General features: G+C 38.6%; 2 protein-coding genes across 3 annotated transcripts; one reads left to right on the top strand and one right to left on the bottom strand.

Moving 5' to 3' along the window:
* The first annotated feature begins 568 nt into the window (after positions 1-568).
* On the top strand, positions 569-23,720 carry stk39 (serine threonine kinase 39). 2 transcript variants are annotated; one of them, XM_078261824.1, is made up of 19 exons: positions 572-617; positions 755-902; positions 2,711-2,823; positions 3,158-3,266; positions 4,773-4,911; positions 5,322-5,377; positions 6,115-6,224; positions 6,473-6,574; positions 6,948-7,081; positions 7,220-7,268; positions 7,858-7,923; positions 11,450-11,572; positions 12,428-12,457; positions 12,867-12,923; positions 13,717-13,778; positions 18,754-18,806; positions 19,000-19,068; positions 19,456-19,520; positions 22,266-23,720. In XM_078261824.1, the coding sequence occupies exons 2-19, from the start codon at positions 797-799 to the stop codon at positions 22,338-22,340; spliced, it is 1,518 nt and encodes a 505-aa protein (XP_078117950.1). In that variant the 5' UTR covers positions 572-617; positions 755-796; the 3' UTR covers positions 22,341-23,720. The 2 variants fall into 2 exon arrangements, with proteins under 2 accessions (XP_078117951.1, XP_078117950.1); XM_078261825.1 differs by lacking the exon at positions 12,867-12,923 and having other exon boundaries at positions 569-902.
* A 2,078-nt stretch (positions 23,721-25,798) lies between these two features.
* Positions 25,799-26,785, bottom strand: b3galt1b (UDP-Gal:betaGlcNAc beta 1,3-galactosyltransferase, polypeptide 1b). Its single transcript, XM_078262967.1, has one exon. It carries the CDS (start codon positions 26,783-26,785, stop codon positions 25,799-25,801), a length of 987 nt encoding a protein of 328 aa, XP_078119093.1.
* Between the last annotated feature and the right edge of the window lie 914 nt (positions 26,786-27,699).

The following is a 27,699-nucleotide window of genomic DNA, read 5'->3' as shown; positions in this document are numbered from 1 at the left end:
CAACAAAATAGTTGCTGATTAATCTATTGACCAATTGATTGTTTCAGCTCTAAAAGCAAATTCCTATGTTCTATATTTCTGGATGGATCAACGGTGATTACTTTGTCCTTCAGTGATCATACGATGGACAATATAAAGATGTGATGGCGCCATCTACTGGCCAGTGTTAATAACGTCACTTGCAGTTTTGACTGTATGTGACATGAAATCGTCACACAAACGCGGCGCTACTGTCTCACACTACATCCATGGTCCCACACAGCTCCCAACTCGGTTTACCTGATAATAATAAATCAACATCCAGGTATTTGAACATATTAGTTGCTTAATATATTTACAAAAAATAAAAAGTAAATAAATAAAAAACTCAATTAAAGGTCTGGATTGCAGCCATTGAAGCCGCATGGTTGTTTCCCAAGACTATTAATAGTTATTTTAATCAATGCATGTCTCCCTGTGTGTATTGAACCATTGTGTCGTCAACTGGCATGTCACTGTATAGTGTGCGCGTGTGTGTGTATGTGCGCGCATGTGTGCAGTCCGTTATTTTCCGGGTTGTTTCATCGCTGGCGATAGTTGCTGTGCAGCAGTCGCCAGCTGACATTTGTACTGAGGAGGTGAGGTCAAATTTCTCTCTCTCTCTCTCTCTCTCTCTCTCTCTCTCTCTCTCTCTCTCTCTCTCTCTCACACACACACACACACACACACACACACACACACACACACACACACACACACACTCTCTCTCTCTCAGTCTGTGAGATAGGCTGCTAACTAGCGCAGAATCATCATCATCATGGCGGATCAAGGCGAAACTCCGGCTCCTATCCTCCACCCGCAACCAGCGCTGACAACCAGCTGGCCAATTACGAGGGAGTCATACGAGCTGCAAGAAGTCATAGGTTAGTACCCGGAGATGTGATAAACGCTATAGCTATATTAATATGGAAAGGCATGCCGCGGGGGGTTATCAGCTGTGGATGACGATGAGGGGCCTACCGGCTTTTTTATATGCAGTAGCCTCCTGCAATGCTTTGCAATGCGGATGTGAACAGGCACGTTTAGAGACTACCGGTCTACATCAGCTGTGTTTGCGACCCTGAGGAAGCCGAATCAGTTGAAATACATGTTACTGTACGGGGTTGGAAATGTCACTTTCCTTAAGCGTGATTTTAGTCGCTCAGATGATGGAGACCTACTCCAGCAATGCCGGTTTATGGCACGTGTCCAGTTTATTAGCATTACTAAAATCCCAGATAATGTGGCAATGTGTTATTTCACTTGTGTTGTCTGTGATGGGACGTCATCTCAAGTGAGCAATGTTTCGAATGTTAAATGTACTTAATACTAATCATAACTTAATAAATAAATAATTCTATAATAGTAATAATTATAATAGTGACAATAGTAGTTAGACTAAAACTCTGGGTCTCCCTAAATAACAAGTAAGAGACTCAACTCCTTGCAGGGCTGTAACTAACTTATTCCTGTTATTGATTACTCTGTGGCCATTTCATGTTAGAAAAGACTGAACAATGCCCATCATATTTTCTCAAGAGGATGTCTCCGATCAACAGTCTAAAACTCAAAGATATTTAATTAACAATCATATAACAGAAAAAAGCAGCACATCCTTATATTAGATAAAGCTGGAACTAAAAGAGCTTTACAAGTTTTGCTTGATGACTTAACCGATTACCATAATAGGTGGTGATTCATTTTCTGTAATCGATTAATTGACTAATTGTTTAAGCACTTACTCTCACAATTGATATGAGTCAAAGGCAGTGAACTGCATGCTCAATCAATTGTTAAGTCTTGTTTACCATCCTAGAATAAAAATGTTGGATAATATATAGTCTTTATGTGTTTTATGGAGTTGTTATCATGATTAACCCTATAGTATAGTAACACTATTACTTGGAAGACTGTGGATATGTCGTATATTTATGAAATAGTTATATATGTACTGTAGGATTTTCTATTGGATTTTCTTCCTATAATTATTAATTTATATTATATATATTTTATATTTATTTATATATAAAACTCTGAAATAAATATTTGAAAAAGTTGTGTCCTTATATAAGTTACAGAAGTTCAGTGTTGTCATGAATAATTTAATTTTAGAAATATTACTGAATAACAACAATGAAAATCTCAAATGTACTGACAAAACACCAAAGGAAGTTGCCTGAATATTTTTGGCACACTGTGGGTATGAGCTAAAATGTCATATCAATACTGATAAGAAGTAGCACCACAGCTGTGTACTGCTGACTGTAATAAGTTAGTGAGACCCCCCCCCCCCTGTTCTCATAATCAACTGGTAAGCAGTCAGATCTCATGCGTTCTCTCCTTTCCTTATCTGCCGCTAACAGTTGGAAAGCAATACGCTCTGTGTCACAGCTTCTTGGCATGAACAACTTCACTACTCCAGCATGGCCTGATTTGTAATGAACCAAGTAAACAACCTATCACATAAAAAACAGTTCTGTAATCAAAGTCAGTGTATGTCATTGTCTGCTAGCACACATGAAAGATGAATACCATAACACAAACACAAAATCTAAGGCACAGAAGGCCAGACAAATACCGTAAAGCCACAGAGTGATGCTGAATTTAAGAGTTGTCTTTCAGCTGTGTGTGCTGTGTGTCCCTCTTTGCTCCTGTCCACTTTGTCATTGCTCTGTTGTGGCTGTGACTCCAGGCAGCGGGGCCACAGCTGTGGTGCAGGCAGCCCTCTGTACCCCCAGACAGGATCGCGTCGCCATAAAGAGAATAAACCTGGAAAAATGCCAGACCAGCATGGATGAGCTATTGGTGAGTACAATAAATGTGGGCTTATTTTCTAAGTTAGTGTGCAGTGTGAGTTTTTTTGTTCTACTATCTAATGTAGTACTACTACTTTTTTTCTGATCCATATGATTCATGTTCTGTGTAAGTCTGACTAGCAATATTCATAAATGTACCTAAGTAATTCTGAATAATTTTCTTTAAGGTCGTATACACTGAGATTTATATCAATTCCTATTACTGTATTTTCTCTATAGTTAGAAAGGAAGTACAAGTTGTGGTTAAGAGAAAAATAAAAAAATCTGTTCAGTTTAACATAATTTGACGTGTCATATCCTTTCACATTTCTCTTTCACAATAGAAAGAAATACAAGCAATGAGCCAGTGCAACCATCCCAATGTTGTCACCTACTACACCTCCTTTGTAGTGAAGGATGAACTTTGGTTAGTCATGAAGCTTCTGAGTGGAGGTAAGCTTCAGCTGCCAAGCTACCTGGGACCAAATCTACCTCTGGCTTGATAATACATGAATGCTCAGTGAATGTTAAGATGCTATATGTTTGTGCTTTGATCTGCTGCCAACTATGTAACAGCTGCCTGGGTTATAACTCACTTATACTGTAGTTGTCTAAAATGAAAAATAGTGCAGTTATACAGAGTATACTAATTATCTTTTGACTATGTTTATTACAAGCATATCTGTTAGGGCTGAACAATGAATCTGAATTTGATTGAAATTGCAATGTGGACTAGTGCAATATCCGAATCGCAGGTGGCACAATATTTGTATAGGCAAAATTTCTGTCAAAATATCATTCTGAATTAAATAGTCTGGTGCTGCAGAGATTTCCTAGCCTACAAATCGTATCCTACAGACTTAAGAAAAATAATCTTTGTTTGGTACAGATATCACACCATGATCATTTTAATATATTTTTCAATGAAAATGAGAATAATGATTCAACAATGATCATTCGCTCCTATATCGTTAATCAAATTGCAACTGCAAGATCAGTCAAAATAATTGCAAATAGAAATTCTTTCCAAATCCTTCAGCCCTAATATCTATAATCTGTACTTATATGTAGTTAGTAAAAGGGACAACTGGCAAGAAATAAGACCTTAAAAGTACAAGTTTTGTTTTTCTTTGTGAGTCTTGCATATAATAATCAAAAAGGGCTATCTTATCCGCATTTCTAATACTCTAAATATAACTAAATGTGACAAATAATCACACAAACTAAAACTCACCATCTAAACGTCGCCGTTGTCTGTCCGTGGCATCACGGGTCGCAGCTACAAACTTAACAGAGACCAACGTGCACACAGCTACCTTAAAGCCGTAGCTTCACCTAGTGGAAAAGTCATGTCATGCCACTGGGTGCTAATGCTCGTGAAAAATAATTTGTGTATCTGCCCCGTGATTCGGATCCGCTCCAAAATCGAATTGGTTCTTCCTTGGCCCATGCTTCACCCTTCCACCATGTCTCATGAAAATCGGGCCAGTAGTTTTTCTGTAATCCTGCTGATAAACAAACCAACCAACCAACCAACCAACCAACCAACCAACCAACCAACCAACCAACAAACAAGCAGACAGACAAACTAAAACATTACCTCCTTGGTGGAGGTAACAAGCTGAAAACATAACATTTTTGGTGGAGGTTATTCTTTCAGCACAGTATTTTAGGCTGGCTTTATTACAGTTATAAGGAAGCAGTAGCATACCCTTGGTTGCATGCTATTGTAAACAGCTTACAGCTCTCTCTTGTGAAGGAATTATAGCATGGATGTTACTCACTTTAATGTACTGCCTATTATGTTTAACTGTTGAAAGGACAACAAGCGATTTACAGACACTGAAGTAATTTGCGCCTGAATATTGATCACATAATGACTCAGAGTAACACTGCAGCTGATTTGTGTTTTTCATTAATATGTAAAAAATGTTTTTGTTTTTCTGTGGTGTTTTTTAGGCTCGATGCTGGATATAATTAAGCACACAAACAAAGAAGAGGACAGAAATCGAGCGCTAGATGAGCCTATTATTGCTACTATATTAAAAGAAGTCCTGGAGGGCCTGGACTATCTGCATAGAAATGGACAGATTCACCGGTAACACTTTTACCATTTTAACTTGTTGATTTTTTTTATTCTGAAGTTTGCGGTTTTGATTTCAGGTTTTGATCAGTTTATTATAAGGTTTAATAAATAACACTCAATCCTCAAGGGACTTGGCTTGGGAACAGTTAAACAAATGGTTATTCTGTAGGGTAAGCATAAATGGTTATGAGAAAATGTAAAATGAATCAGGTGCAGTCATATTAATGGGCAAGCAGTGCAGTTGTTGACTGGATTGTTGATTCATTTCAAGGTCACTGCGAGGCAGGATTAAACCTTTGTCAGCCCCTTGGGCAGAGTTCCAGATGGTGGTGGGCTGTGGGACTCGTTTACATGAACGGAAGAATCAATGCTGCTCCACATTACTTTGTTGTTTGACTGTGTTTGCGTTTTGTTGACCTCAGGGATGTGAAAGCTGGGAACATACTACTGGGAGAAGATGGATCCGTTCAGATTGCAGGTGTGTTCAACATGATGCTAATGTTGTACTCTGTTAGGCCGGCCACACATTGGCTGCGTGGCGTGAGCGTGGCGTTTCTGTTGCGTGTCAGTTCCGTGGTGGCTGCGTGGCATTTTCTGTCTTTGTGCACCAGAAACGTGTCTGATGCTGCCCTGCTGCTGCTAGCCTTGTCTGTACACATGTATGTTTCCCATTGATTTACTGCACTCAAGCAGTAGTATACTTCATGTTAGACATAAATATATACTGATTTGATAACAGCAAAGACAACGTGAAAAATAGCCGTCGGTTCTGTTTCTAGCATGAACGCGTTTTCGGCGTGGCTCGAGCCGCTCCTGAGACGTGCGTGTCACGCAGGCAGTGTGCAAGCTCTAACCTGTTAACATGGGAACCGAAATAAAAACGGACACGCCACACAGCTGACACGCTCACGCCACCGCTCACGCACCCAGTGTGAAGCCAGCTTTACACTCATGCTTTTCTTTAATTTAATATGACTAAAACCATAAATGCCTAAATGGTGGAACTGAATTCACAGACTGTATGAATACATGCATATTTCGACTACTTTACCTGTCTGTCACAAAGGTGTTTTAACACAGATTTTTAAATTAACAAAATACTGTACTGTAAATTGTCTTTTTTTATTTTTTTATTTTGATCTGCTAAACAATCCTTGACTGCAGCCGTGTCCATTTCGACACATAGTTCCACATGTTGTTTATCTATATTTTCAGATTTTGGAGTAAGCGCATTCCTAGCCACAGGGGGGGATATGACTAGAAACAAAGTACGAAAGACATTTGTTGGCACACCATGCTGGATGGCGCCAGAGGTGATGGAACAGGTGAGTCTATCTCTATCCATACAAAAAGGCAGCTGCTGGTGTAAAGTTCATCATATCTCATTCAACATGTATTTGCCTGAGTTTACCTCTGCTGCACTTAGTGCTAATCCATGTCATGATGTAATGATATTAGCAGATGTATTTTTGACATGTTAACCACTAAAATCACAACATTAGAACAACAACATAGAGCCCCAGAGATTTGAGTGTATTTGATATTACAGATTATTATAATTATATACCCACAGGTTCGAGGCTATGATTTCAAAGCAGATATATGGAGTTTCGGAATTACAGCCATAGAGTTAGCAACAGGCTCTGCACCCTATCACCGCTACCCTCCAATGAAGGTGAGTGTTCTAGATGGCGTTATTGGGTGTAAAATAATCAGTGTGGTGTCCTAATCACATCTATTTTTGTAGCTTTCACCAGCACTGTCAAAGAAAAGAAGAAAGCAGTGCCCATGAACTCTTACTTAACTTTTTTCTAAACCAATTTGTTTCTGTGAGATTTCCTCAACACATTATGACTTGCTGCTTTTGCTGTAATAGGGAAACCAAACTAATAAAGAGGCATCCTTTTTTTATCTAAAGGAATGCATTGCTTTTACTTTTCTTCTACATTTCTTCAACAAACACTTTCGTGCTTGGAGTTTCTTCTCTCATCTTCAATTTTTGTGTTGCTGCTGAACACTTCTGAGCATTTTTTTTCTTGTCATTTTAGGTTTTAATGCTTACCCTACAGAATGATCCACCCACTCTAGAAACGGGTGTAGAAGACAAGGAAGTGCTAAAAAGATACGGAAAATCGTTTAGAAAGCTAATAACTATGTGCCTTCAGAAGGATCCTGCCAAAAGGTTAGGCCCACATCCCATATATCAACCAAATATGTCAGTGAAGAGCGCAATTTGTGATCAATAAAAAGCACCCGTTTAACATTCAGATAGTGCTGTGTAGTGATGTATTTTCAACAATGTACTTTTCTTTATCTCTAGGCCTACAGCTGCAGAGCTTTTGAAGTGTAAATTCTTCCAAAAGGCCAAGGTATTTGTTTCATCTCAAATGTTTGACTTGTTATTAGTGTTCTACGTTTGGCCTCATGCCAACTCCAACAATGATTCAGTCCTGTATGTTGAGGTTTTTTAGTTTATGATGGTTATACATACCTCAATACACTGAGCAACATACAGTATAAAAGGTTCACAAGGACAATGTATGTATTCATCACAATATACTATTGCAGAAAAAATGAAGACAGAAAAAGGAAAACTTATAAATCTTTCCTTAATTCAATTCTATATCCTATAATTCTATGTCTTTGTTAATAATTGAACATAATGATCTTTTACACGGGGTGCCCTTAAGTTCTAGTTCAGAGAAATGAAAAGCTGAATATCCCAAAATAGAGTAATTATTTGTATAATCTGTTAGCATAGTTTGTATAGTGTTCATTTTATGAAGGGGATTTAGCAGGACCAACTCCTGAAACCTCACTATTGTTTCCATTTAAAACCTTCACACACCTTTTGTACTTCAACCAACTTAGTTGATTTCTGAGGGCTACCATTTAAAAACACAATACTTTACAATACTATACGATATTTTGATTCGTAATTTGATTTTTTTCTTGCAGAATAAAGAATATCTGGTTGAAAAGCTTTTGTGTCACGCACCAAAGATTTCCCAGAGAGCGAAGAAGGTATGTTTACACAAACATTCCCTGTCAAATAACTCAGTTTGTGACTAAATATGAACAAAGTATGGCAGTACAGTATGTACATTCAACACAAGCTTCGCACTCTGACTTTCTTAAGCGCCTCACACACTTAATGCCTAAACTGTAGATTATGTAAAAAAATATATATATATGGGCCACTGCAGCAGAAAATGTACTGAGATCTTGCGTCGGTGGCTCCCAGTGCTGCTCTCTGTATGGGGCACCCACCAGGATTAAATGAATTGTTACCATTAGAAACGAGCACTTTATTGCTCAGTTGCCCACTGGTCACAGTTTACTGGGAGGAAGTGCAGTTTTCAGGCACTGCTGATATTGGTTTCACATAACACTCCGCCTGGATGGCCAGGACAGAAATGGGAACAAAGGGCCATTGCCAGAAGGCAGAGTGGCCGAGTGGAGGGGTGGAAATTCACTGACTCCTAGGGAGTAAATGGAGGGCATAGCGGATAGCAGGGCTGTTACTGTGTATGTGTGTGTATTAATGTTATGCACAGACAGGACAATGTGTCAATAAAGAGGGAGGCAACTGTTGTGCGAGTGGCATCATGTTGTTGAGGTTTGTTGATAACTACAGGCATCTTTAGCAGTCACAACAATGAATGGAAAGACACTTATTGCTAAACTGGTGTGATGATTTATATATTAGGCTTTGTCAATACAGTTTAATACAGCGACCACTTTTCCAATTTAGACTGTATTCACATCTCTGAAGCAAATGATGTGAGATTTGATATAATGAATGCACTTTCGCAGACTAGAACCTATATGCTGTGGAGCCATTTATCCCAAAATGGAAATGCACAATCACGTAATGCTTACTGTAATTATAATACAGCCAAGGTAATGTCTGATTCACCTGATAGCTTCGGTGGGTGAAATGTATAAGCCACAGAGCCAGTGTCCTTGTTATTTTGTGCTGATTTGACCTGCAGAGTCATCTCTATTATACATTGAGCAAACATTACCCAAAGCTTGCAGAGACAAGCAATACTGCCGAAAGATTGTGGTCTCAGGATGCTGTGACCTCTTTATATCAAGACTACCGTGGCCTCGCTCTCTTAAGATCTTGTCCAGTTACTCCCAAACCTCCTTGACTTCTTTAAACTGCAATATTGTCCCTCTGCCCTTTTGCACCTCCGTTCCTTGGGGTTCTTGTTCTGTTCCTGTAGTTTCTTTACTGTGTGGTAAACACATGCAACTCTACTCCCAGGAAACAAGTGCTATGTGGGTTTAAGAGACAAGACTTAAAGCCAGACAGCTAAAACCATGGGACCTAACTTACCCTTGAACATTCTCCAGTAAATGAAAAGGAGATGGCAGATCCTCCAGTCAGCTGTCATCAACAAAGTCATTTTTAATTAATCCTTAATCTGATGAAAGGAGGGAGAAACTCAAGAATGATTTCCTAAACAAACAAAAAAAAAGAAGTAAATCAGGAATACAGGAAATCGTCCCTAATTGCATCATATGAATGAAATATGAATGTAAAACAAAAAGATCATGTTCAGAGTCATATAGTATGAACTCTAGATGTATGTGAGTTGAGTAACCAACAGAGGGCACCCTGACACCCACAATAGAGCTTCCAAATGAAAAATTGAGTCTTTATTGTAAAGATTAGAGATTAGTGGCTTATAACCAATGTGGGCTTGAATCATTGATTTGTTAAAAGTTAGAACATATAAAGTGATTCATGTTGAGTTCAAATGTATGGCCCATTACACAAATCATGATGGAATACTGATTGAGTTCTGCATGGACTCTTTCTGAAGCCTGAAAATACAGGGCATTTTACCTGCATCAGTTTTATCCCCTGCAAACCCTGATATCAGCTATAGCCACTTTTACATTCTGAGCAATTTTTCTATATTTACTATTTATTTATAGTTACAGTATTTATTTAAATACATTTTCATACATTTACAGTGGGATGATTTTGTTAGCTGCATGTGTGTTAGTTAGCTTATTTGGGTGTGTTTTTAAATGAGCCATGCTCGTAATTTCGTCCATGTGTTACATTTCTGTGTTTTGCTGAATGACAATAAGGAACCTTGAATCTTGAAAGTCGGTCGGGAGATCATGTATAGCTGCAGGTTGCATTGATCTGTGTCTGTTTTGCTCAAGGACCCTGAGCAGAACTGGGGGAGCCTTGGTTCTATGTCAGGTTTGGAAAAAAAACCTGACACCACCAGAGCGGTAGTGCTTCTTTAACTTTGCCCTTGTTTAACGCTGGGGCATTTATATGACCCTGGTGCTTGTAGCTTACATGTGCTGTCTCTTCTGTAATACTGTGGTGCTTTCATATCTTACCCTCACACTGCTAGACTAGTCATGTGTTGCTTGCTTTACACACTCCTGCAGACGGTAGAGCTGCAACAAGTAACAGGCTTTAGGGATGACTGCCATACTTATTTGCTTTATCGTGCTGGTTACATTCGCAGTTATGCTACTACTGGTGTTTAACCATTGGGTATCTCTTATACGTTGCCTCTTTATATGATTTATAGTTTTCCCTTGTACTGTGCTGTACTCATTGTGCTGTAACTAGGCTGTGCCTACTAAACTGATACAGTTACTGTAAGCAACTCAATGCAATGGTTTCTATTGGAGTACTGAGCCATTTTGTCTGTCAGTGTACTGTGGACTGTATCACCAGTGTTGTAATGACCTTTGAAAATGAGCCAATTGAATATACAACCTACAACCTGATCTGATGCACTAGGGGTCTGTGAAAGATGTTTAACAAGAACATTTTCACAAGATCCTTTTCCTTTTATATTAAGATATTTTTAATGTTATTATGACATATTTTCTCATTATTACTACATACCAAATTATTCAGTTATAACAACATAACACTTTATCATTACCCACTTATACTATAATATCATCTGCTGATCTTCTTCTGGTTTTAAACAACGTATTAAAGTTTTTTGTTGTAACAATGTTTAGTGTTACATAGCTAAACGTTTGTTTTGATAAAATATTTATCATTTATTTATTTTGTGAAATAACAAGAAGATTTTGTGATATAAAAAGATGAAGTATTATGCTATTTTAACAAGAAACGTTTTTGTAAAAACTGAATAACTTGGTATGTAGTAATAACAAGAAGAATATGATATTGTCATAATAACATGAAAGGGATCTTGTTATAATGAAAAACTGGGGCGATTTTTTGAGTGGCAGCAATATGCTGCAGCATCAGACGTATTCAACAGGCTAAGTGAGTTGAATGTGGCTCTGTAAATGTACTTTTAACGTCACTAATATGCAGCTGAGGTTCTCTCAGTGTCAGTAGTTATCCTCAGGGAGGGGAAACTTTATGCTCAGCACAAGGGTTCCAGTGCTATAAAATAAAGGCCTGTAAAACTTAATGGAATCATGGATAATGTAAACCACAATTTACATAGGTGTTCAATTAAAAACAAACGATCAATGACGTTGTTAACATTAAGTGTGCTGGCTGTGTGTTGTGATGGTCCAGGTGAGAAGAGTCCCAGGCTCCAGTGGCCACCTGCACAAGACAGAGGATGGAGACTGGGAGTGGAGCGACGACGAACTGGACGAGAGCAGTGAGGAGGGCAAGGCAGCGGTGAACCAGGGCAGGGTAGGTGGGACTTTACAAAGGCCAGCCTCAGCAGTGTGTATTTCATATTTACTCATGATTCTTTATATTCATCTTCAAATGCATGAGTGTAATCAAGTTGTATCACACATTATTCATTATCATGATTTTAGTTAGATTCAGCTGTATTTGTCATTGTAACAAAACTACAAAGTGCACATGGAAATTCTGAATTTGGGTTATTAAGGTGTTGGTCATTATTGTTGCATGCCATGTCTAACCTGTAGATCGAACTGTTATGTAACCCTTCCGCTTTGTCGTTGACCCTGTACATCCCTTTCCTCCCTGATCAGTCAGTGTTTTTTGGATAGCAGATGGCTTATCTTTGAGAGAGCCTGTCATGAGGTCGCTGTAATGAGCTGGAAGATAGCTGCAAGGATTTGAGGCAGTAGGAAGTAGGCAGCTATGATGAAAGAGCCCTTTGATAAAGATACCCAGCTTTATATATATATATATATATATATATATACATACATACATACATGCAATATATATATATTGCATGTATGATGCAACAAATAAAACGTTACCAGAAGTTTTGATTTAAGAAATAAAGTTGTTAAAGATAGTGTTTTTACAAGAATCTCAGGCTTGTTTCTTTTCAGCAGTTGTACTGCTGTTTTTGTTTTTGTTTTTTTAAAGCAAAAAAATATGGTTTGGACCGACAGACGGATGGACAGATGCAGAAACAGACATATAGTATATGAAAAAAAAAACATTAAGGGTGTACATTACAAGTGTTTTGCTCGTGGAGAAACAAAAAAGGAAATCAATCATTATTATTGCTGTGTACCTATGAATACAAATGTAAATGTATGTTTGGTTTTTTCCCTCTAGTCACGAAGGGTCAAAGATGAGGCCAAAGATGTAAGTTAGCTCTTCTTCTCATACACCAGTTTTAAAACACACTTAAAACTATAAATACATTTTTTGTATTTTGGCAAAATAAACTTTATTCTCTGTGCTGCTGTAGAACTTGGCACTGGCAGAGGGGCATTTTTGGAAATGCAATTAACTTGACTACTTGGGCTGAAGCTTGTGTAAAAGTAATGAACTCCATTATGAATGTTTATTTCAACACACACATTTTATGCAGTTTAATCAAAACAGCCAAGCACCTGTTTTAGAGTGTCTGACAAAGCCAAAAAATTACTCCTCATTCATTGTTTTAAATTGAATTTCTCATGTTGTCTTTATAAGATGAGCTCTGATTTGATATTTACCAAGGATGTAATAGCATTTTGCACAATTAAGCCTCTCATTTTGTTCCTCCTAGAATGAGGAAAATGCCAACAATGTCCCTATTGAAGGGTTGTCTATTCAGCATCCCCAGGTGAGGGATTCAACCACAGCACTAATTTGTCATGATTCAGTGACCTTGACGCCTCAGTGATTGTCTGTGTGTTTGTATGCATCCATGCATGTGGATACCACACATGTGTGTGTGTGTGTGTGTGTGTGTGTGTGTGTGTGTGTGTTTGTCTGTGCACGTGTGTAGGTAGGCGAATACGTGCGTGTGTGTGTGTATATGTGTGAATGTTGGTCTCCTGGAGGGATGCTCTCAGCAGTAATAACTCAGAGTAAATGGCTGTCTGACGGTGCCAGCTCAGTGCCTGGGTGTATCTCAACTAAAGACTCACTGCCATTGCTACCCATTTTCTAAGGCTATTGTCATTTTGAAAATGAGCCAAAGCAGTTTGAGGTGTAGAGTTGTGCTCTAGTCACAAATTAAATCTAACAGCTACTCAGCAGTCATTTCTGTTTCCTAATGTTCATTCTTTGCCAGAATAAGAGCCCATTTGTAATATGGTTCTGATAATGGTAAAATATCCGTACACACCTTTATGTCTTGTTCCTTTTCTTTTCCCATACAACTTTCCCTGCAGCTGCAATAAATGGAAGACATTTTTCAGAAAAAATAAAGCACATGGGCTGAGTGGTGCGGCCACTTGATTTTTTTCTGACTATATGTTTATCTTACAGTTACCAGAATCTCTTGCTTTGCAGTACAAGCTGTGTGCAAATTTTCTTCTGCTTTTCGACAGGAAATATTTTTGTTTGTCTGATCTGTAAAGCTGTATGTTTACAAGGTAAACTGCCTCTTCAGCTGATGTTTTCTCACACAGGTTGAACCATATGGGAATACACCCTACATTCAAGGTGCTGTGAACATGGTGCTACGGCTAAGGTAAGACACATATTTCTTTTCAGAACATTTTCTCAATCATCATGATACATTTGGCGATCTTAAGAAAATATGAATTTGGTTTACACGTCTGTTTCTGTGGAGTAAAAGCAGAAATGCCCAGTAGATTTTAAAATGTCTTATTATGTTTCTGTATGAATCATCACTTCACTTTGTCCTAAACATGCAGGTCAATAATAGACCTAATGATCTTTGCCTGCTACAGAGGCAATCTGGCATTGCCAGAGATCCCTTCATCTCCCTTTGTCTCACCGGTCGTGTCGTAGGGAGGAGAGGGTTACACTCCATTGGTTCTCTGGCTGTGCTCCACAATCTGCTTTCCTCCTTTCATTGCACCTTTTGCTTCTTGCTGTACTATTCCAGACATTGCTGTTCATGAACATATTTTAATGGCAAAGTGGAGGCTTTTGATGTATTGCAGATACTTCCTGTTAGAAAACAACTACATTTACCACCCTTTCACTTAACTTATAAGGGAATGCAAGGCAGGTGTACACATCACAAATACATTGTCTGTTTATCATATACATTATATCTTCCTTCTCCGTCTAACTCAGTATACAAACACACCAATAGAGAAAGAGAGAGGACATTTTAAGGGATGTATTGTTAGGCAGTAGCTTTGCCTGTAGCTACCTGATGAGCTGGTGCACACTCTTGGTTGAACAGACATCTGAAGGACCCTCCGCAGGCGTCCAGCATGGCACAGAAAGCCATTTTATTCTGTGCTTAATAACAAAACAGTGGTCTGGATGCAACGGGACGGCTTACTGTTTGGTGGCAGTTTATTCTAAACTGGTGATTAAAATGATTTGCCAGTTTTGATGGTTTGGGCTTTTTCGGTTGCTCAGTTTCACAATTTATTGTTGTGGAGTTTACGGCTCCAACACAAGGAGCAGATTAGATGTGGTTATCAATTGGTACATTTACAACATCAACTTCCATTGCAGCTCTTAATAAAAGTAAAAATACTGTTCTTCCGGTAACTTCAGAATGATCTTGTAAAAATTTGCGGGAAATGAATTAATTTCTACAGAGAAATTCTACGGATCATTCACTGTGTCTAATATGATCCCAGCTGTTAGGCTGTCAGGTCAGGTCTCTGGTTTTTCAGCTGGGATATTCAGTATTAGAGATACAGACATGTGATGGGTGCCTTCTTAGATGTAAAGCCATGAAGCTTTGTGAATTTTCTTTCTTAGAAATATGAGTTTTTCAAATGCTAAATATGCCCTGGTGGATTACCGAGGACTTTGACATGCTCTCAAGTCTGACATAGGGGATGTGTTAACGATGGGATTTTTGACTAGAAAAGACACACTTGACAGAACATTACATCATATTTGATGAAGCAGCAAGATTAAAAAACCTTTTGAAAGGGCAAATAACATCGAGCCCCTCTTATTGTACAAATGCTGTTCTTTATACTGTCAACATAGTTATCTCCATCTGAACAGCAGATGTTATGCTCGTTTTAAGAGCATTTATCTTCATTTATTAAGAGAAACTTTACCTTTTTTATTGTTGAGAAGGATTTGCCTGGTACGTTTTAAAGTAAATCAGCACAGACGGTATTATAAGATGAGAGACTGCATCATATTTTTGGATTTTGTTTTGGCTGTGTTCCTATGTTTAGGGGGCAGATATTTTCGGCCGTATTTAGTGCAAGGCTGCATAAGGAGTTGAGTTGGGTGATTAATTGAAAGATGTATCTGGAATATCAATGTTGCTTGGCTTTAATGTGAATTCAAAGCAAATTGTTTTGTTTTTTTAACTTTTAACTTGTCTGTTTTCAGGTTAAATGTTATATTATTTATGGTATAAAAATTGTATATTACGTATGGGTATTGTGGCAAAAACACAACAATTAAACCCTAATTGTGCAAATTTAAAGTTAAATAGTGAATACATGAATGTAATTGCATTTGAGAGAGCAAAGTAAACAGATAATTTGTCTTCTCTCTCTACTGTTCAGCTGATTTGCATGAGTTTATGGTAATATGATCCCCTCTGTAGCAGAGACGGGGGAACAGCAGCAGCATGATTGGATTTTTGCATCATTTTGCTTGGCATTCATTCAATCTTTTTTTTTTTTTTTTTTTTACAAAGGCACAGAGGTCTCTTGAGAAGAGTATTGTCAGCAGTTTGAAGGGGAAGTTCAGACTTGCATAATATGTTTGCTGTTGTTGCAATGTCATTGGAGCTTAAATAGCACCGATGCAAATTGATTTCACTGAGCAGTTCAGTCAGGTGACATTTACATGTTTTCTAAATGTTCTTCTATATAAAAGGTATGTAGAAGTTGACTAATGTCAGGGTAGCTTCCGAAATATCTTCTTGATAAATCTTAGAGAAACAGTAGTGCCTGCAATGTCATCCATAAGCCTGAAGTTGGGTTTATAGCTTGCTGCCATCTTTAGTTGTTTTGAGCCAAATAAATCCTATCTACCTCTGGCATCTAGGTGTCGCTAGTACAATAACAAGCCCATGCTTCCTCATGGGTTATCCCCTTCGAGGGAATGCACTTGCAATTAGTTAGAATAAATTAATTGGATGCAACCTCTGACAGCCAGCTTCCTCCCCAGGGCCTAGGGGCGACTTAAGAAGGGAAACCCCTGCCTCCTGAAGCATAAGCAAAAATAATAGCAGAAGACAAAGAAAATATCATATCACCTCTTTTTTTTTTATAAACTTCTTTCAGTCATAAGTGAATTCTCCCCACACATATACTGACTGTTTGCTTTTATGTGTAAAGAAACTGCCTTCCTATCAGTGTGACATAAAATTAAGAGTAACACTAGTAGCATCTGTGTGTTGGCCTTGGCATCATAGTGTGTTGCATTTCTTTGATATATCTACATTTTTACTGTTGTGACAGCCAACAATGCAGGTCTGTAATTTACTGACAAACATCACCTTGTGTACATGTGGTAAGATGTTTCTACCGGTCTCCATTATGTTTGCCAGTAAAATGTTTTTTCAAGCCTCTACCTAATATCACAGACCTGTCTTTAGTTGTTAAAAAACAGCATGATTACGCTGTACCTTTTTTTCTTTTTTTTTTCTCTTCTTTTTTTTTTCAAAAGAATTTGTCATAAACCTGTCATTGTCCAGTGGGATTATACAGTCATCTCACATACGTAAGTAAGTTCACAATGTTAAAAAATAAAAAGGGGGCTGGTGGGTGAGTTCACATTGGTATTTAAAAAGGATGCAGGTTTTAGGCATGATTTATTTGGGAAGGATTATGATCCTCTTTGCATACATGTTGTCTTGACAGCCTTGGCAATGTGTTTCCTCTGCTTCCTCTGCTGGCAATAGGGATGTTGTTTACGTCCATCTGGTCCACCAGAGTTTTTACCCTGTTTTTTCTTTTTCAAATGTAACTCTCAAATTAAAAAAGGTCAAGCTGACTCACAGCTAAGCTGATAGTACATTCTCACTCCCACCTCCTGTTGTCTTACTACTAACAAACTCATTGCAGATATGTCTTTGCTTATGCAAGTGTTGCAAGAATTATGGCTCTAATCTTAATTGAAATCAGTGTTGTGGGCTGGCTGTGTGATTTATTTAACTAGACTACAAACTAAATGAATCTTCTCCTACCACACTTCTTTTGGGCAGCACTGACACGTCCTACTTTTATCAGCAACAGCTACTCCCCTGTCACACACTAATGTAAAAGACAGAATCTTTTCATTTTACTGCAGTCTAGGGTTGAGGATACGTTACCACCTCAAAGTTGCAGCTACATTACAGCATTATTTAAACACTTAAATCGCCTTTAGTCACATCTAATCTTCACAGAATCACAGAGCACATAATCTAAACAGGTAAATGCACACAGATAAGCAGATGCCAACATTTTCTTTGTCTTCATTGTGGCGAAGGCGCTGTCACTTTTGGATGGCACATGGTAAACATGGTACCAAAATGGTAAACCTCAGGTCACAAAGCACCCAGACAATTTTTGATATCAAACAATAACAAATCAGCGGATGCAGCAGGTGTGAGGTATGCAGGAAAAGCAGTTAGGCAGCTGTTCCTTCATACTGCTGCTCACTATGTGTAAAACCACTGAGAAATGTCCTCTGAAAGTTTGTTCATCCAGTGCTACAGTACAGCACATTTCTCCCACAGGTGCTCTGCTTTTATGGTAAACCAAATCATCTTAATAATCAAAGTGGGGGAAAATCTAAATTCAATTTAATGTCCATTACTTTTTTGTGGCAGCACATTTTCCTAATCATTGTAGGAAAAGTTTATTTACATTTATTAAAACAAAATTGATCAAAATGAGTTATCTGAAAGGCGTTGCTGGTAGTGACGATAATTTTCAGACTCTCCTCAACTCTGCTGAGTGTTTTCTTGCCTTTTAGCTTATTGATTTGGTTTTCTTGGCTGTGACTTAACACTCTCACCGCTCCTATCAGAGCCTTTTTTTCAGCAAAAAAGCTACAATGAAATCAACTGTTAGACACACAGACGAAGTTAGTGACTAGCTGGTGAACATAGTGGAGCATTTTGTAGCTAATATTTTCATCAGGAGCTTTTCAAGACCAAAACCAGAGTTTTAAGGCGAGTGAATATTGGACTACCATTTGTCATGAAAACCACAAACACAACTCGATTGTTGCTGCTTGATAGCATGTTCACCATTATCAATTGGTGATATTATGTCAATGTTGTGTTTACAGCTTGTTTCCACTGCCCTCGAATGCACAAAAAAATAAATATATAAAAAAATAATATATAAATATAATTGATGCAGGTTGTGCTAGTTCACAAAAGTCATTTTCATGTTGACACACAGACCTTGTCTTTCAATGTTTCTTAATGTTCTGCAGCTTAGTCATGTCTCTGCACTCTCAACTGTTAACAGACAGAGCTGCACACATTTAAATCTGACATTTCAGATATCACTTGTGCAATCACACCCTCCTGTCTCTTCTTTCAGGAACTCTAAAAAGGAGCTGAATGACATCCGGTTTGAATTCACTCCTGGGCGAGGTAAGAGCTCTGCCTATATGGATTTGAATGTGTTATACCCCCTGTGATTACATCTCCAGGCACAGTTTATGTTGTGTGTAATAGGTAATGGCATTGCCTGTTCTCATAACAGTATCTAATTTGATATCTAATACAATTACCTGCTAAGTGGAATGCTGCAGGCCCAATATTTGTCATGTTATTCCCTCACCAGACACCGCTGATGGCGTTTCCCAGGAACTGTTCTCGGCCGGCCTGGTCAACGGGCACGATGTTGTTATTGGTAATGTTACACCTCTTTATATTAGTAAATTGTGTTGTCTGAATACACACTTGGCCTAGTAAGCCCATTTACTGTAAAACATTTAGAGAGTGTCAGCATTTTCCTAGAAATGCTATTATCAGAGATGGACATTTCATTTGGCAAGTCCACAGAACCTGACATAACTAAAACTGATAGCAATTACTTGTTTTTTTCATAAACATTGCATCTGAAATATAGTATCGAAACCGGTAAAATACATAAAATTTCTTATTTTTCTAATGTTGATATTGACAATAAACTTATCTTCTGTTACTGTTGTAAAACATGTACTGAAATGCACTCTGCATATTGTAAAACTTTGATATTATTTGAACATTATGTTGTTGTATGCCCTCTACATTGCAGTTGCTTCTAACCTTCAGAAGATTGTAGATGACCCAACTACCTACAAAGTATTGACCTTTAAGCTGGTGAGTTTCCAGATGGTTGATGGCTGATGACACACTCCTGGGTTTGTCCTGGTTGACAATGTTGAGCTGTAAACAGCTTGTTGATGATAGGTCCAATGAGGAATGTGAGAGCTAGAGTTATTAGAAAGGCCACAAACAACAAATAGCTTCAGCGTGAACCAACATCTGTCGCTGTTTTTCAGTTTTTCAGTTGAAGGATGTATTGTTGTGAAGGCGATTGGAGGTATTACTTGATAGGGGTGGGGGAAAAAAACGATTCACATAAGAACTGCAATTCTCACTCTCCATGATTCTGAATTGATTCACAAGCCAGTTTTTGCATGAAGAAATGTAAGTATTTTGTGGAAAAACTCCCAGCCATCTTTAATCGGGTAAAAAAATAAAACTCTATTGACAGTCCATTTCATTTAAGAAGACCTGCGCCTGTACAGTGTTTTGGATAACAATGGCTTTCCCTGGTACTAACGTTGCAGCAGAAATGCTGTTCTCTACTACTGGATATATAACATTAATTACAACACACAGAACACACAGACAGACAAAGACTTAAGTGTTGCGTATGTGCCATATTAAGAAGTCGCCTTTGTGTGATTATCAGAGAAACAGCGACATTTGTGACAAAAAGCAATAATGTCAATCCTTTTGGATATAACAATCATATGTAAATTCTGTTTTATTGACCTTTCTGTAATTATGGGTAAACAACATCTGTGCTTCGGGCCACAGTGCTTGACAAAGGGACCTTTCTGCCATGTTTGCCTTATCAGCAGAGTGTCACAGGTGGACCAGTCTCTGGGGAGTCAGACTGAGGGCAGTACTGCCATGTAGATATATGGGCATGCTTCAATTTCCATATGTTAACTCTGCTCCGTTGCAGACATAACTTGAGTGCAGTGTCACAAAACCCAGGGAGTGAGAATAATTACCCTCACTAGAGGAACAGTTCATAACACTTTATGCAGGCAATGTGTGGTGTGGGTGACACTAGAGTAACTTAATGACTTAACTTAACAAGAGGTCACTATACACTCTGTGACCTCACAAAAAGTGACCTTTTTTACAACAGTCCCTCCATATTGATCAGACAACTTTAGAGCTCTCAGACCACCGGAGAGAGGGGGCATCTCTCCCCAGTCAGGTGTGAATTGCAAGAGGCCGGCAAGTGTTCATCCAGTCACAGTGGCTTTTCCACAGGAGGAGAGCTGAATAAAAAAGAAACTCCCTCAGGCAGATCTAAATGCACCATGCCTTAAATATTGCTTATGTGAATCAAAATCATCTACAAGGGCACTCGGAGAGCGCAAACCTCCTCCAAGGCCATGCCATACATTTCGCAACAAACAAACAAACAAACAGACAGACAAACCAAACTGAAAACATAACCTCCCTAGTGGCGGTAATAATATGCTGCTGTAACAGCCCCCACTCCTGGGTTTATGACATCCAGCCACAGGAGTAGAGAGGATGTGCACAGATGTTGGGTGATAAGGCCTGGCTCGCTGTCTGCGTTTCAGTTCATCCCCAAGGTGTTGGATGTTGTTGAGGTCAGAGCGTTGTACAGGCCAGTCAGGTTCTTCTACACCAAACCAGGAAAAACATTTTCTTCATGAACTTCAGTTTGTGCACAGTTTGTCATGTTAAAACAGGAAACAGCCTTCCTCAAACTGTTGCCACAAAAACACTCTTAAAAATATAATTGTATACTCTCACGTTAAGATTTCCTCTCATTGGAACTAAGGTGACTAGCCCAAACCATGACAAGCAGCCCCTGACTAAAAGTACACATATTTTTTATATGGTACATACAGTTTAATTATACATGATATACATGTACAGATATGAAGAGATTAATGCACTAAGACTTAAAAATGTTTTATTTTCACATTTAATCCAACTGCATAATAGTGATGTTCTGACTGAATATACTGCAGCTTGCATGGCCAATACTGACCTTATTTAACAGATTGGGAATTGGCCAGATGTGAGTTATCCACATTAAAATACTGTTGTTTCTCACTGTCATAAAATTGTAGAGTGCAATTAAAAAAACCTCCTATAACAATTAAACATTTGCACAGCCTAAAAATAATGTTGGTGTGAATGTCTCCACTTTAAAAAATAAGGCTGGCAATATTCTACATTTTTGTAGAATGCTGGGCACTGTGGTTTTTAGCTAATATGTGGTATAAACCACAGTGACCCGCTGTTTTAGTCCTGTTTTATCAGGGGTGAATTGTGCATTTGCTGGGGACTATTTTCAGCTGCGGATTAATACACATTTGGTGTACAACTTGACGTTGTATGTGGTATTGACCCAAAATAAACTACAGAGGCCGTGTTCATGGTGATGACAGAACATGTCAGCCAATGCAACGGTGTGTGTGGTTTATTTATGTTTTTAATAGTTTTTGGACAACAGTGAAGGTGTCTACGCCACAGAGGAAAGCTTTATCAGGCTTTGGTGACAGAGACACACTTCTAGATGGTGTAATCATTTCATTATTGTCTTTGTTAGTCAGGTAAATTACAAACCCAGAGTGTTTTTAAAGTTTTATGAAAATAAGACTGAGCAGGTTGAAAACCTTTATTTTGTGAGACAATAAGCTTGCAGTTGTTCCAATCCCCTGATCACTCCAGGGTGTTAGACCACAGCGGTTCTAGAGATTTTGCAGGATTAGTTTTGTTGATGGAGATGAGAGTGTCCGGATGCAAAGTGACCGTCTCCATGTTTTCCTCCTCATGCAGGCCTCCGGCTGCGACAACACGGAGATACCAGACGAGGTGAAGCTGATCGGCTTTGCACAGCTAAGTGTTAGCTGATGCACTCTTCATGCCTGAAGCAGGTGAGACAGTTCAGGGCAGACAGACTGAGGAACACACCACCACTTCCTGCAACATCTTCCCCAACACTCTTCTTGAAAACTCACTCCCGCGCCTCACTCCTTTTCACCTTCCCTGAACCCAAGCTCGGCCACCGCCCTACCTACACTTCCTTAGCGCCGACTTCCTTGCTCACTGTCCCCTGACCTTTACCTTAACAACATTCCACTGCCTAGCGCACAGACCAGGAGCAGGACACAGCCCAGGAAACTAAAGATGTACTCAGGTGGTGACATAAGGTGATTAAGATGTAGCTTTGAATGTTCTCTGTTTGTTTTCTTTTACTCATTTTTGTTTTACATCACATTGCCTTTGTGTTCCGCAAAGCTTTCATTATTTATTGAAATGAGGAGGTATTTTTTATGTTGTTTCTCATGCTGTTTTGTTGCCACAGTGACAAATTGACTCACATCTCACAAACACACTCATTTGTGAGGTTTCCCTGAGGTCTTTGTCAGAATGTAAGATTGAGTTAATTTATGGAGAAAAGCACATTTTCATAGTAAAATAATGAATGTCTAAAAAGAGAAAGAGTTGTATTTCTGTGTTAAGACCTGTTTGTCACTGACAAGAAGGGAACCATTTGCTTGAGAGTGCAGAAAAAAGAAGAGACCCAGATGGTACTGTGTATAATTTGCTGCTCTCAACAGTGCTTATGCTTCAAAATGTTAGAGGTGCCTTGTTCATTTTTCTGTGCCTAAGAACGTAGACAATGAGACCACACAAAGAGCAGGACCTGCAGCTTACCATTTTAGTTCAAGTCAAGTATCTAAACTTAATGAGACATGCTACAATGCACTTTTGGGCTGAGTGTGTGCACCCGACAAGCAGATGCTTAGCCCCCGGAGACAAGTTAACTTGTGAGCTTTTGTCATCAGACATATAAAACATAACAGAACCTATAGTCATGTAATCTGCTCTGGTTGATGTGTATTCAGATGCCACGTTAATCAGCTAAACCACAACAGTTTAATTAGTTTGCTCTGTCCTGCTGCACTACAAAACCCTTTGATCCCAAAATTATAGCAGTTACTGAAATGTACTGTATGACAATGCATCTGAGGAAGAAACCAAAAGGCAACTATTGAAAGAGTGACGAGCCATTTGTTTGTCCAAGCAAGTCCAGTAGCTTGAAATTATTTTTAAATATTGAGGTGGTAAATATTAACTTCTACTAAATTCTTATATGAAGTAATTTATTGTGTTTTCTATGTACAGTATGTGTACCATTTCTGCATATTGCCCCTGTTTCCTCTATGTAATCAGCTGATGTCAAATTTCTAAAGAGGAGCAACAATAAAGAATTGCTATTATTTAAAACAGGTGTGGAGTATTTACTTTTAGCTCACAGTGTCATAACATACTCAATTATAATGACAACCTACACTAAAACTTCAAATATCTGATGATTTTGAGGAAGTTGGCTTTTCAAATGTTATGATTTTGTGGATATTGGCTACAAAAGGCCAATGCACAACTCATTTTTCCTCATGGCAGCATTTGGCAAGTTTACAGCACGGACTTTTCGGCAAAAAAAAACAAAAAATCAAAAGCAGCGCTGATATAAATTTGCTTCAAGTGAGACTATTTCATTAAAAAAAAGGAATTACACATTCTTCTCTTACAAATGAATAGTTGAATCTATGAGTGATTAAATGCACCGTACACTGTGTGTTGCTATAGCCTTATTTGGCCGTATATGGTAACTACCTTTATCCAAGGTTAGCAAACTTTAGACAGATATTACTGTGTAACTCACAATAGGGAGAGAGTTTGCTGACTTTATGACTTTCTCTCTCTCTACTGTACTTGTGCTTCTGTTAATCTACTTTTCAGTGTTTACCCTTATTCTGGAATTTAGGATTTGTAGCCAAATCTGTTGTTCAGGAAGTTATGTAAGTTAGCTTTAAATAGCTACACTAAATCATTTTGAATAATCCTATATGTGACCACTGTAGAACAATCTGCTCTTTAATTAGAAACACAAAGACATTTTGAAAAAAGAAACTCAATAAACCTAAAGTAACCCTTTAACAGGGAAGTCAAGCATTTGTTTTTTTAATATAAAAAAACATTCAATATATAACAACAACCCCTTGCGGGATAGATGCTTTCACAGTAAATGTCACATTAGCTTTTAATACTACAAAACTCTTGAAAAAAGAAAAGAAAAATTTGGCCATGAAAGTCACATTTTCTGAGAAACACAGAATTGTTCCATGATTTCAGTAGCAGTGCTTCAGCAATCACTGATATGCCAGATACATATGATAATACATCCAGTCTGTAATGGTCTTAGTTACAGTTAAACTCATACTTGCACGACAGGATGCTGTATTTCTCTTGATATGTGAGGAGGCGATGAGTTGAAATAGCTGCTGACGTATACAGCATACAAGAGCAGCAGCTGGATTAATGAGGAGCTGGTAGCTGAGACACACAATTACCAAGTATAAAAATGTCGAAGAGGAGAACAAACAAAACATACATCTAACTTTTTCATAGAGAAGAGGCAGTGAAATTATAACAATATGTAAATAAAAACATCAGGCAAATTCATAAAAAAGTTAATACAGCTAGGTGGTTTCATTTTTGCCAATGCAAGAGAAAAATATCAAATATCTTTCACCTTGGTCTGTTTTGAGAGTGACGATATACTGCAGCTTATTTTCAGCTTTGTATCTGACTGCGTTCATGATAAAGATGAAAAAAGGGGAGAGCAGCATGAGTGCAAATGTAGTTTTACCTCAACAGACTACCAGGTTTGTTGTTGGATATGAGAACTATTTGCACTCTCACTGTTCAGGAATTTGTCTTTCTTTGCAAATAATACTTCTAAAATGTATGATATTATAGATGTAATATACTAATTTGATACTTTATTGTTCCTGCACATAAATGATTGTGTGGCTTGCTGTCCTGCAGTTAGATCAGGGTGCTAAGTCAGCAGCCATGCAGCTAGTAGAGATCCAGTGTCTTGCTCAAGGACACTTTAGCAGGGCAGAAGGTTGTGAGTGTGAGCTTGAACCAAGGTTGTCTGGTTGAAATGGAGTCTCTCTACCCATTAGGCCACACTACTTAATGCTAAACGCTCATTGACTTAATGCTTATAAAGAACTTTCTGATTAAATTTGTACCTGGAATACAATTTCTTTCAGTAACAAACACCACATTTTAATTATGCATGAGAATACGCGCTTTACAAGCCTCATGCATTCATTAACAGTTGTGAGGTGTTATCAGCAGAAATAGACATAAATGAATGTTAATGAAAACATCCGTCATAAAATAGATACTTGCAGCAGCCCTCAATGTTGTTACATTACTCATTGTGATGAGATTTAAAAGGAGAAAAAGGCAACAAAAAAAAAGTTGTTGTTCAGTGGACCTCTTGCCCCCTAACACCTCAGGTGCTTCTTGCTGGACATGTCGTTCCAAATGCGGTGCATCTCCTCCGGAGAGATCTGGTGCACGGTGATAACCCGCCTGTACCTGCACAGACTGTAGGCCATTTTCCAGTGATTAAAACCACTGTTCTGATACGGGTGTATACCCAGCTTACGCAAACACAGTCCCACATACACATCCTCCAGGTGCAACAGTCTTGTGTGTAATGAAGTCTGGAAGATTAATTCAGCAACGTCAGCAGAGAACACGTAGCCAGTGCCCGAGCAGAAGGGTGGGTATTTACTGTCAGGATACAAGTCCCTGGACATGTACCACTTACTGCGCATATCCCTTATGGGACCACCATTTATAACATAGCCAGTGAAATATCTCCTTCTTGGCTTGGTGGTGGGCTTCAGGAGCTTGTAGATCAGATTATCCATGTTGACAAAGATGTCGCTGTCGGTCTTCATGACATACTGCGCTTTGGGGCAGAAGGTAGCCACCCAGCGCATGCCCATCATGGTCTTGAGGGTGAGGTTGTGGTAGGAATCAATAAAGTTCTCCACCACAATGTCGTGGAAGATCTGGCTCTCCTGCTCCACCATCTGGTTCAGGACGGGGTCCGTGTTCCTGCCCAGCAGAAAGATGGTGAGGATGCGGATGTCGCCGAAGGTGCTCTCATCCCCCCAGGTCTCCCGAATTGATTGCCGCGCATCAAACTCCTTGTGCGTGGTGCTAATGAGGATGACCAGGAAGGGAGCGGCACTTTCGCACTTCTTCGGCTCATTGATGACAAATTCAAAGGCATGTGGGTTAAGGGGGCGGGTGTGGATGTTGGTGAAGGTGATGTTTTTTGGGGTTTTTGCAGCCTTACGTATAGGCACAGACATGTGACCGACATAAGTGGATGTTGGGCGAGATATACTCAAGTACCACAGAGCGCTCGCCCAGCAAACCACTGTCAACAGGTATAAACATGACACTTTTGAAGGCATTATGCTGCATTTAGGTGTATTTTGATCAGCTGGACCTTATAAGGCTTTCTTTCCATTAGCAATGTTTCACTCAGCGAGGCAGCATGAAGCTGCTCCAGCGTGCAGTTTGACATTAATTGTCAGTAATGGATTACTTTAAAGAGAAGTGATGCTGTTTGTGTTTTAATGCAAAGCACTTTAAAATCGTATGGACATCCACTTTCTCTTGGTGACACTGCTGCTTCTCCATTTACATCTGAAAGAGAGAGAGAGAGAGAGAGAGAGAGAGAGAGAGAGAGAGAGAGAAATACATTTATATAAATATATATATACACATCAGACAGGCCGTGAAAATATTTAAATATTTAAATAAAACTAGAGAAACCACTGCAGTTTTTATTAATCCAATAAACTCAGCAGTGGCAACTCAAATAAGAATAAAAGCCACAACACAGATTTTGCTATCAGCAACTGCAACAAGTCAAATACATGAAGAAATGCTGCCTGAGTATTATCTTATATTTATACAATTAACAACTCAATAAAAAAAAAAGTATTGGAGTAAATCTAGTCAGAGGAAGAAAAGAAAAGACTCAGATGAAATCAATATCTAATAAATGAGTGGTAACACACATTGTCATGTAAGAATTATCTGTATACTGTGTTACCGCCTTGGTTTATAAAGGGTCAAATTCTCTCTGTGATAATATGACTATGACATTCATTATGACTATTTTAATTTCATTTTAATTATGCTCTCACATTCAATAACAAACAACACAGAATACGTAATGGATATGAGCATGTACTGGTGAAGCAGATTTTTAAAGGGCAAAAGAAGCACAGTCACGACAGATTAGAGTGTTGCAAATGCCTCAAACTGCAATGTGTTTTCCTGAGGCTTTCGTATTGAGATTCTTTACTCAAGTAAAGTT

The sequence above is a fragment of the Sander vitreus genome, chromosome 11, assembly GCF_031162955.1.
Source record: "Sander vitreus isolate 19-12246 chromosome 11, sanVit1, whole genome shotgun sequence".
Lineage (NCBI taxonomy): Eukaryota > Metazoa > Chordata > Actinopteri > Perciformes > Percidae > Sander > Sander vitreus.
The sequence above is the reverse complement of the archived record's forward strand: the minus strand, read 5'-3'. Positions and strand labels throughout refer to the sequence as shown.

Excerpts from the sequence above, each read along its gene's own strand:
- stk39 (XM_078261824.1), top strand. The coding sequence starts at position 797 with ATGGCGGATCAAGGCGAAACTCCGGCTCCTATCCTCCACCCGCAACCA. Across the intron at positions 2,824-3,157 it reads CCAGCATGGATGAGCTATTG|AAAGAAATACAAGCAATGAG; the intron begins GTGAGTACAATA and ends CTTTCACAATAG. Across the intron at positions 3,267-4,772 it reads CATGAAGCTTCTGAGTGGAG|GCTCGATGCTGGATATAATT; the intron begins GTAAGCTTCAGC and ends GGTGTTTTTTAG.
- b3galt1b (XM_078262967.1), bottom strand. The coding sequence starts at position 26,785 with ATGCCTTCAAAAGTGTCATGTTTATACCTGTTGACAGTGGTTTGCTGG.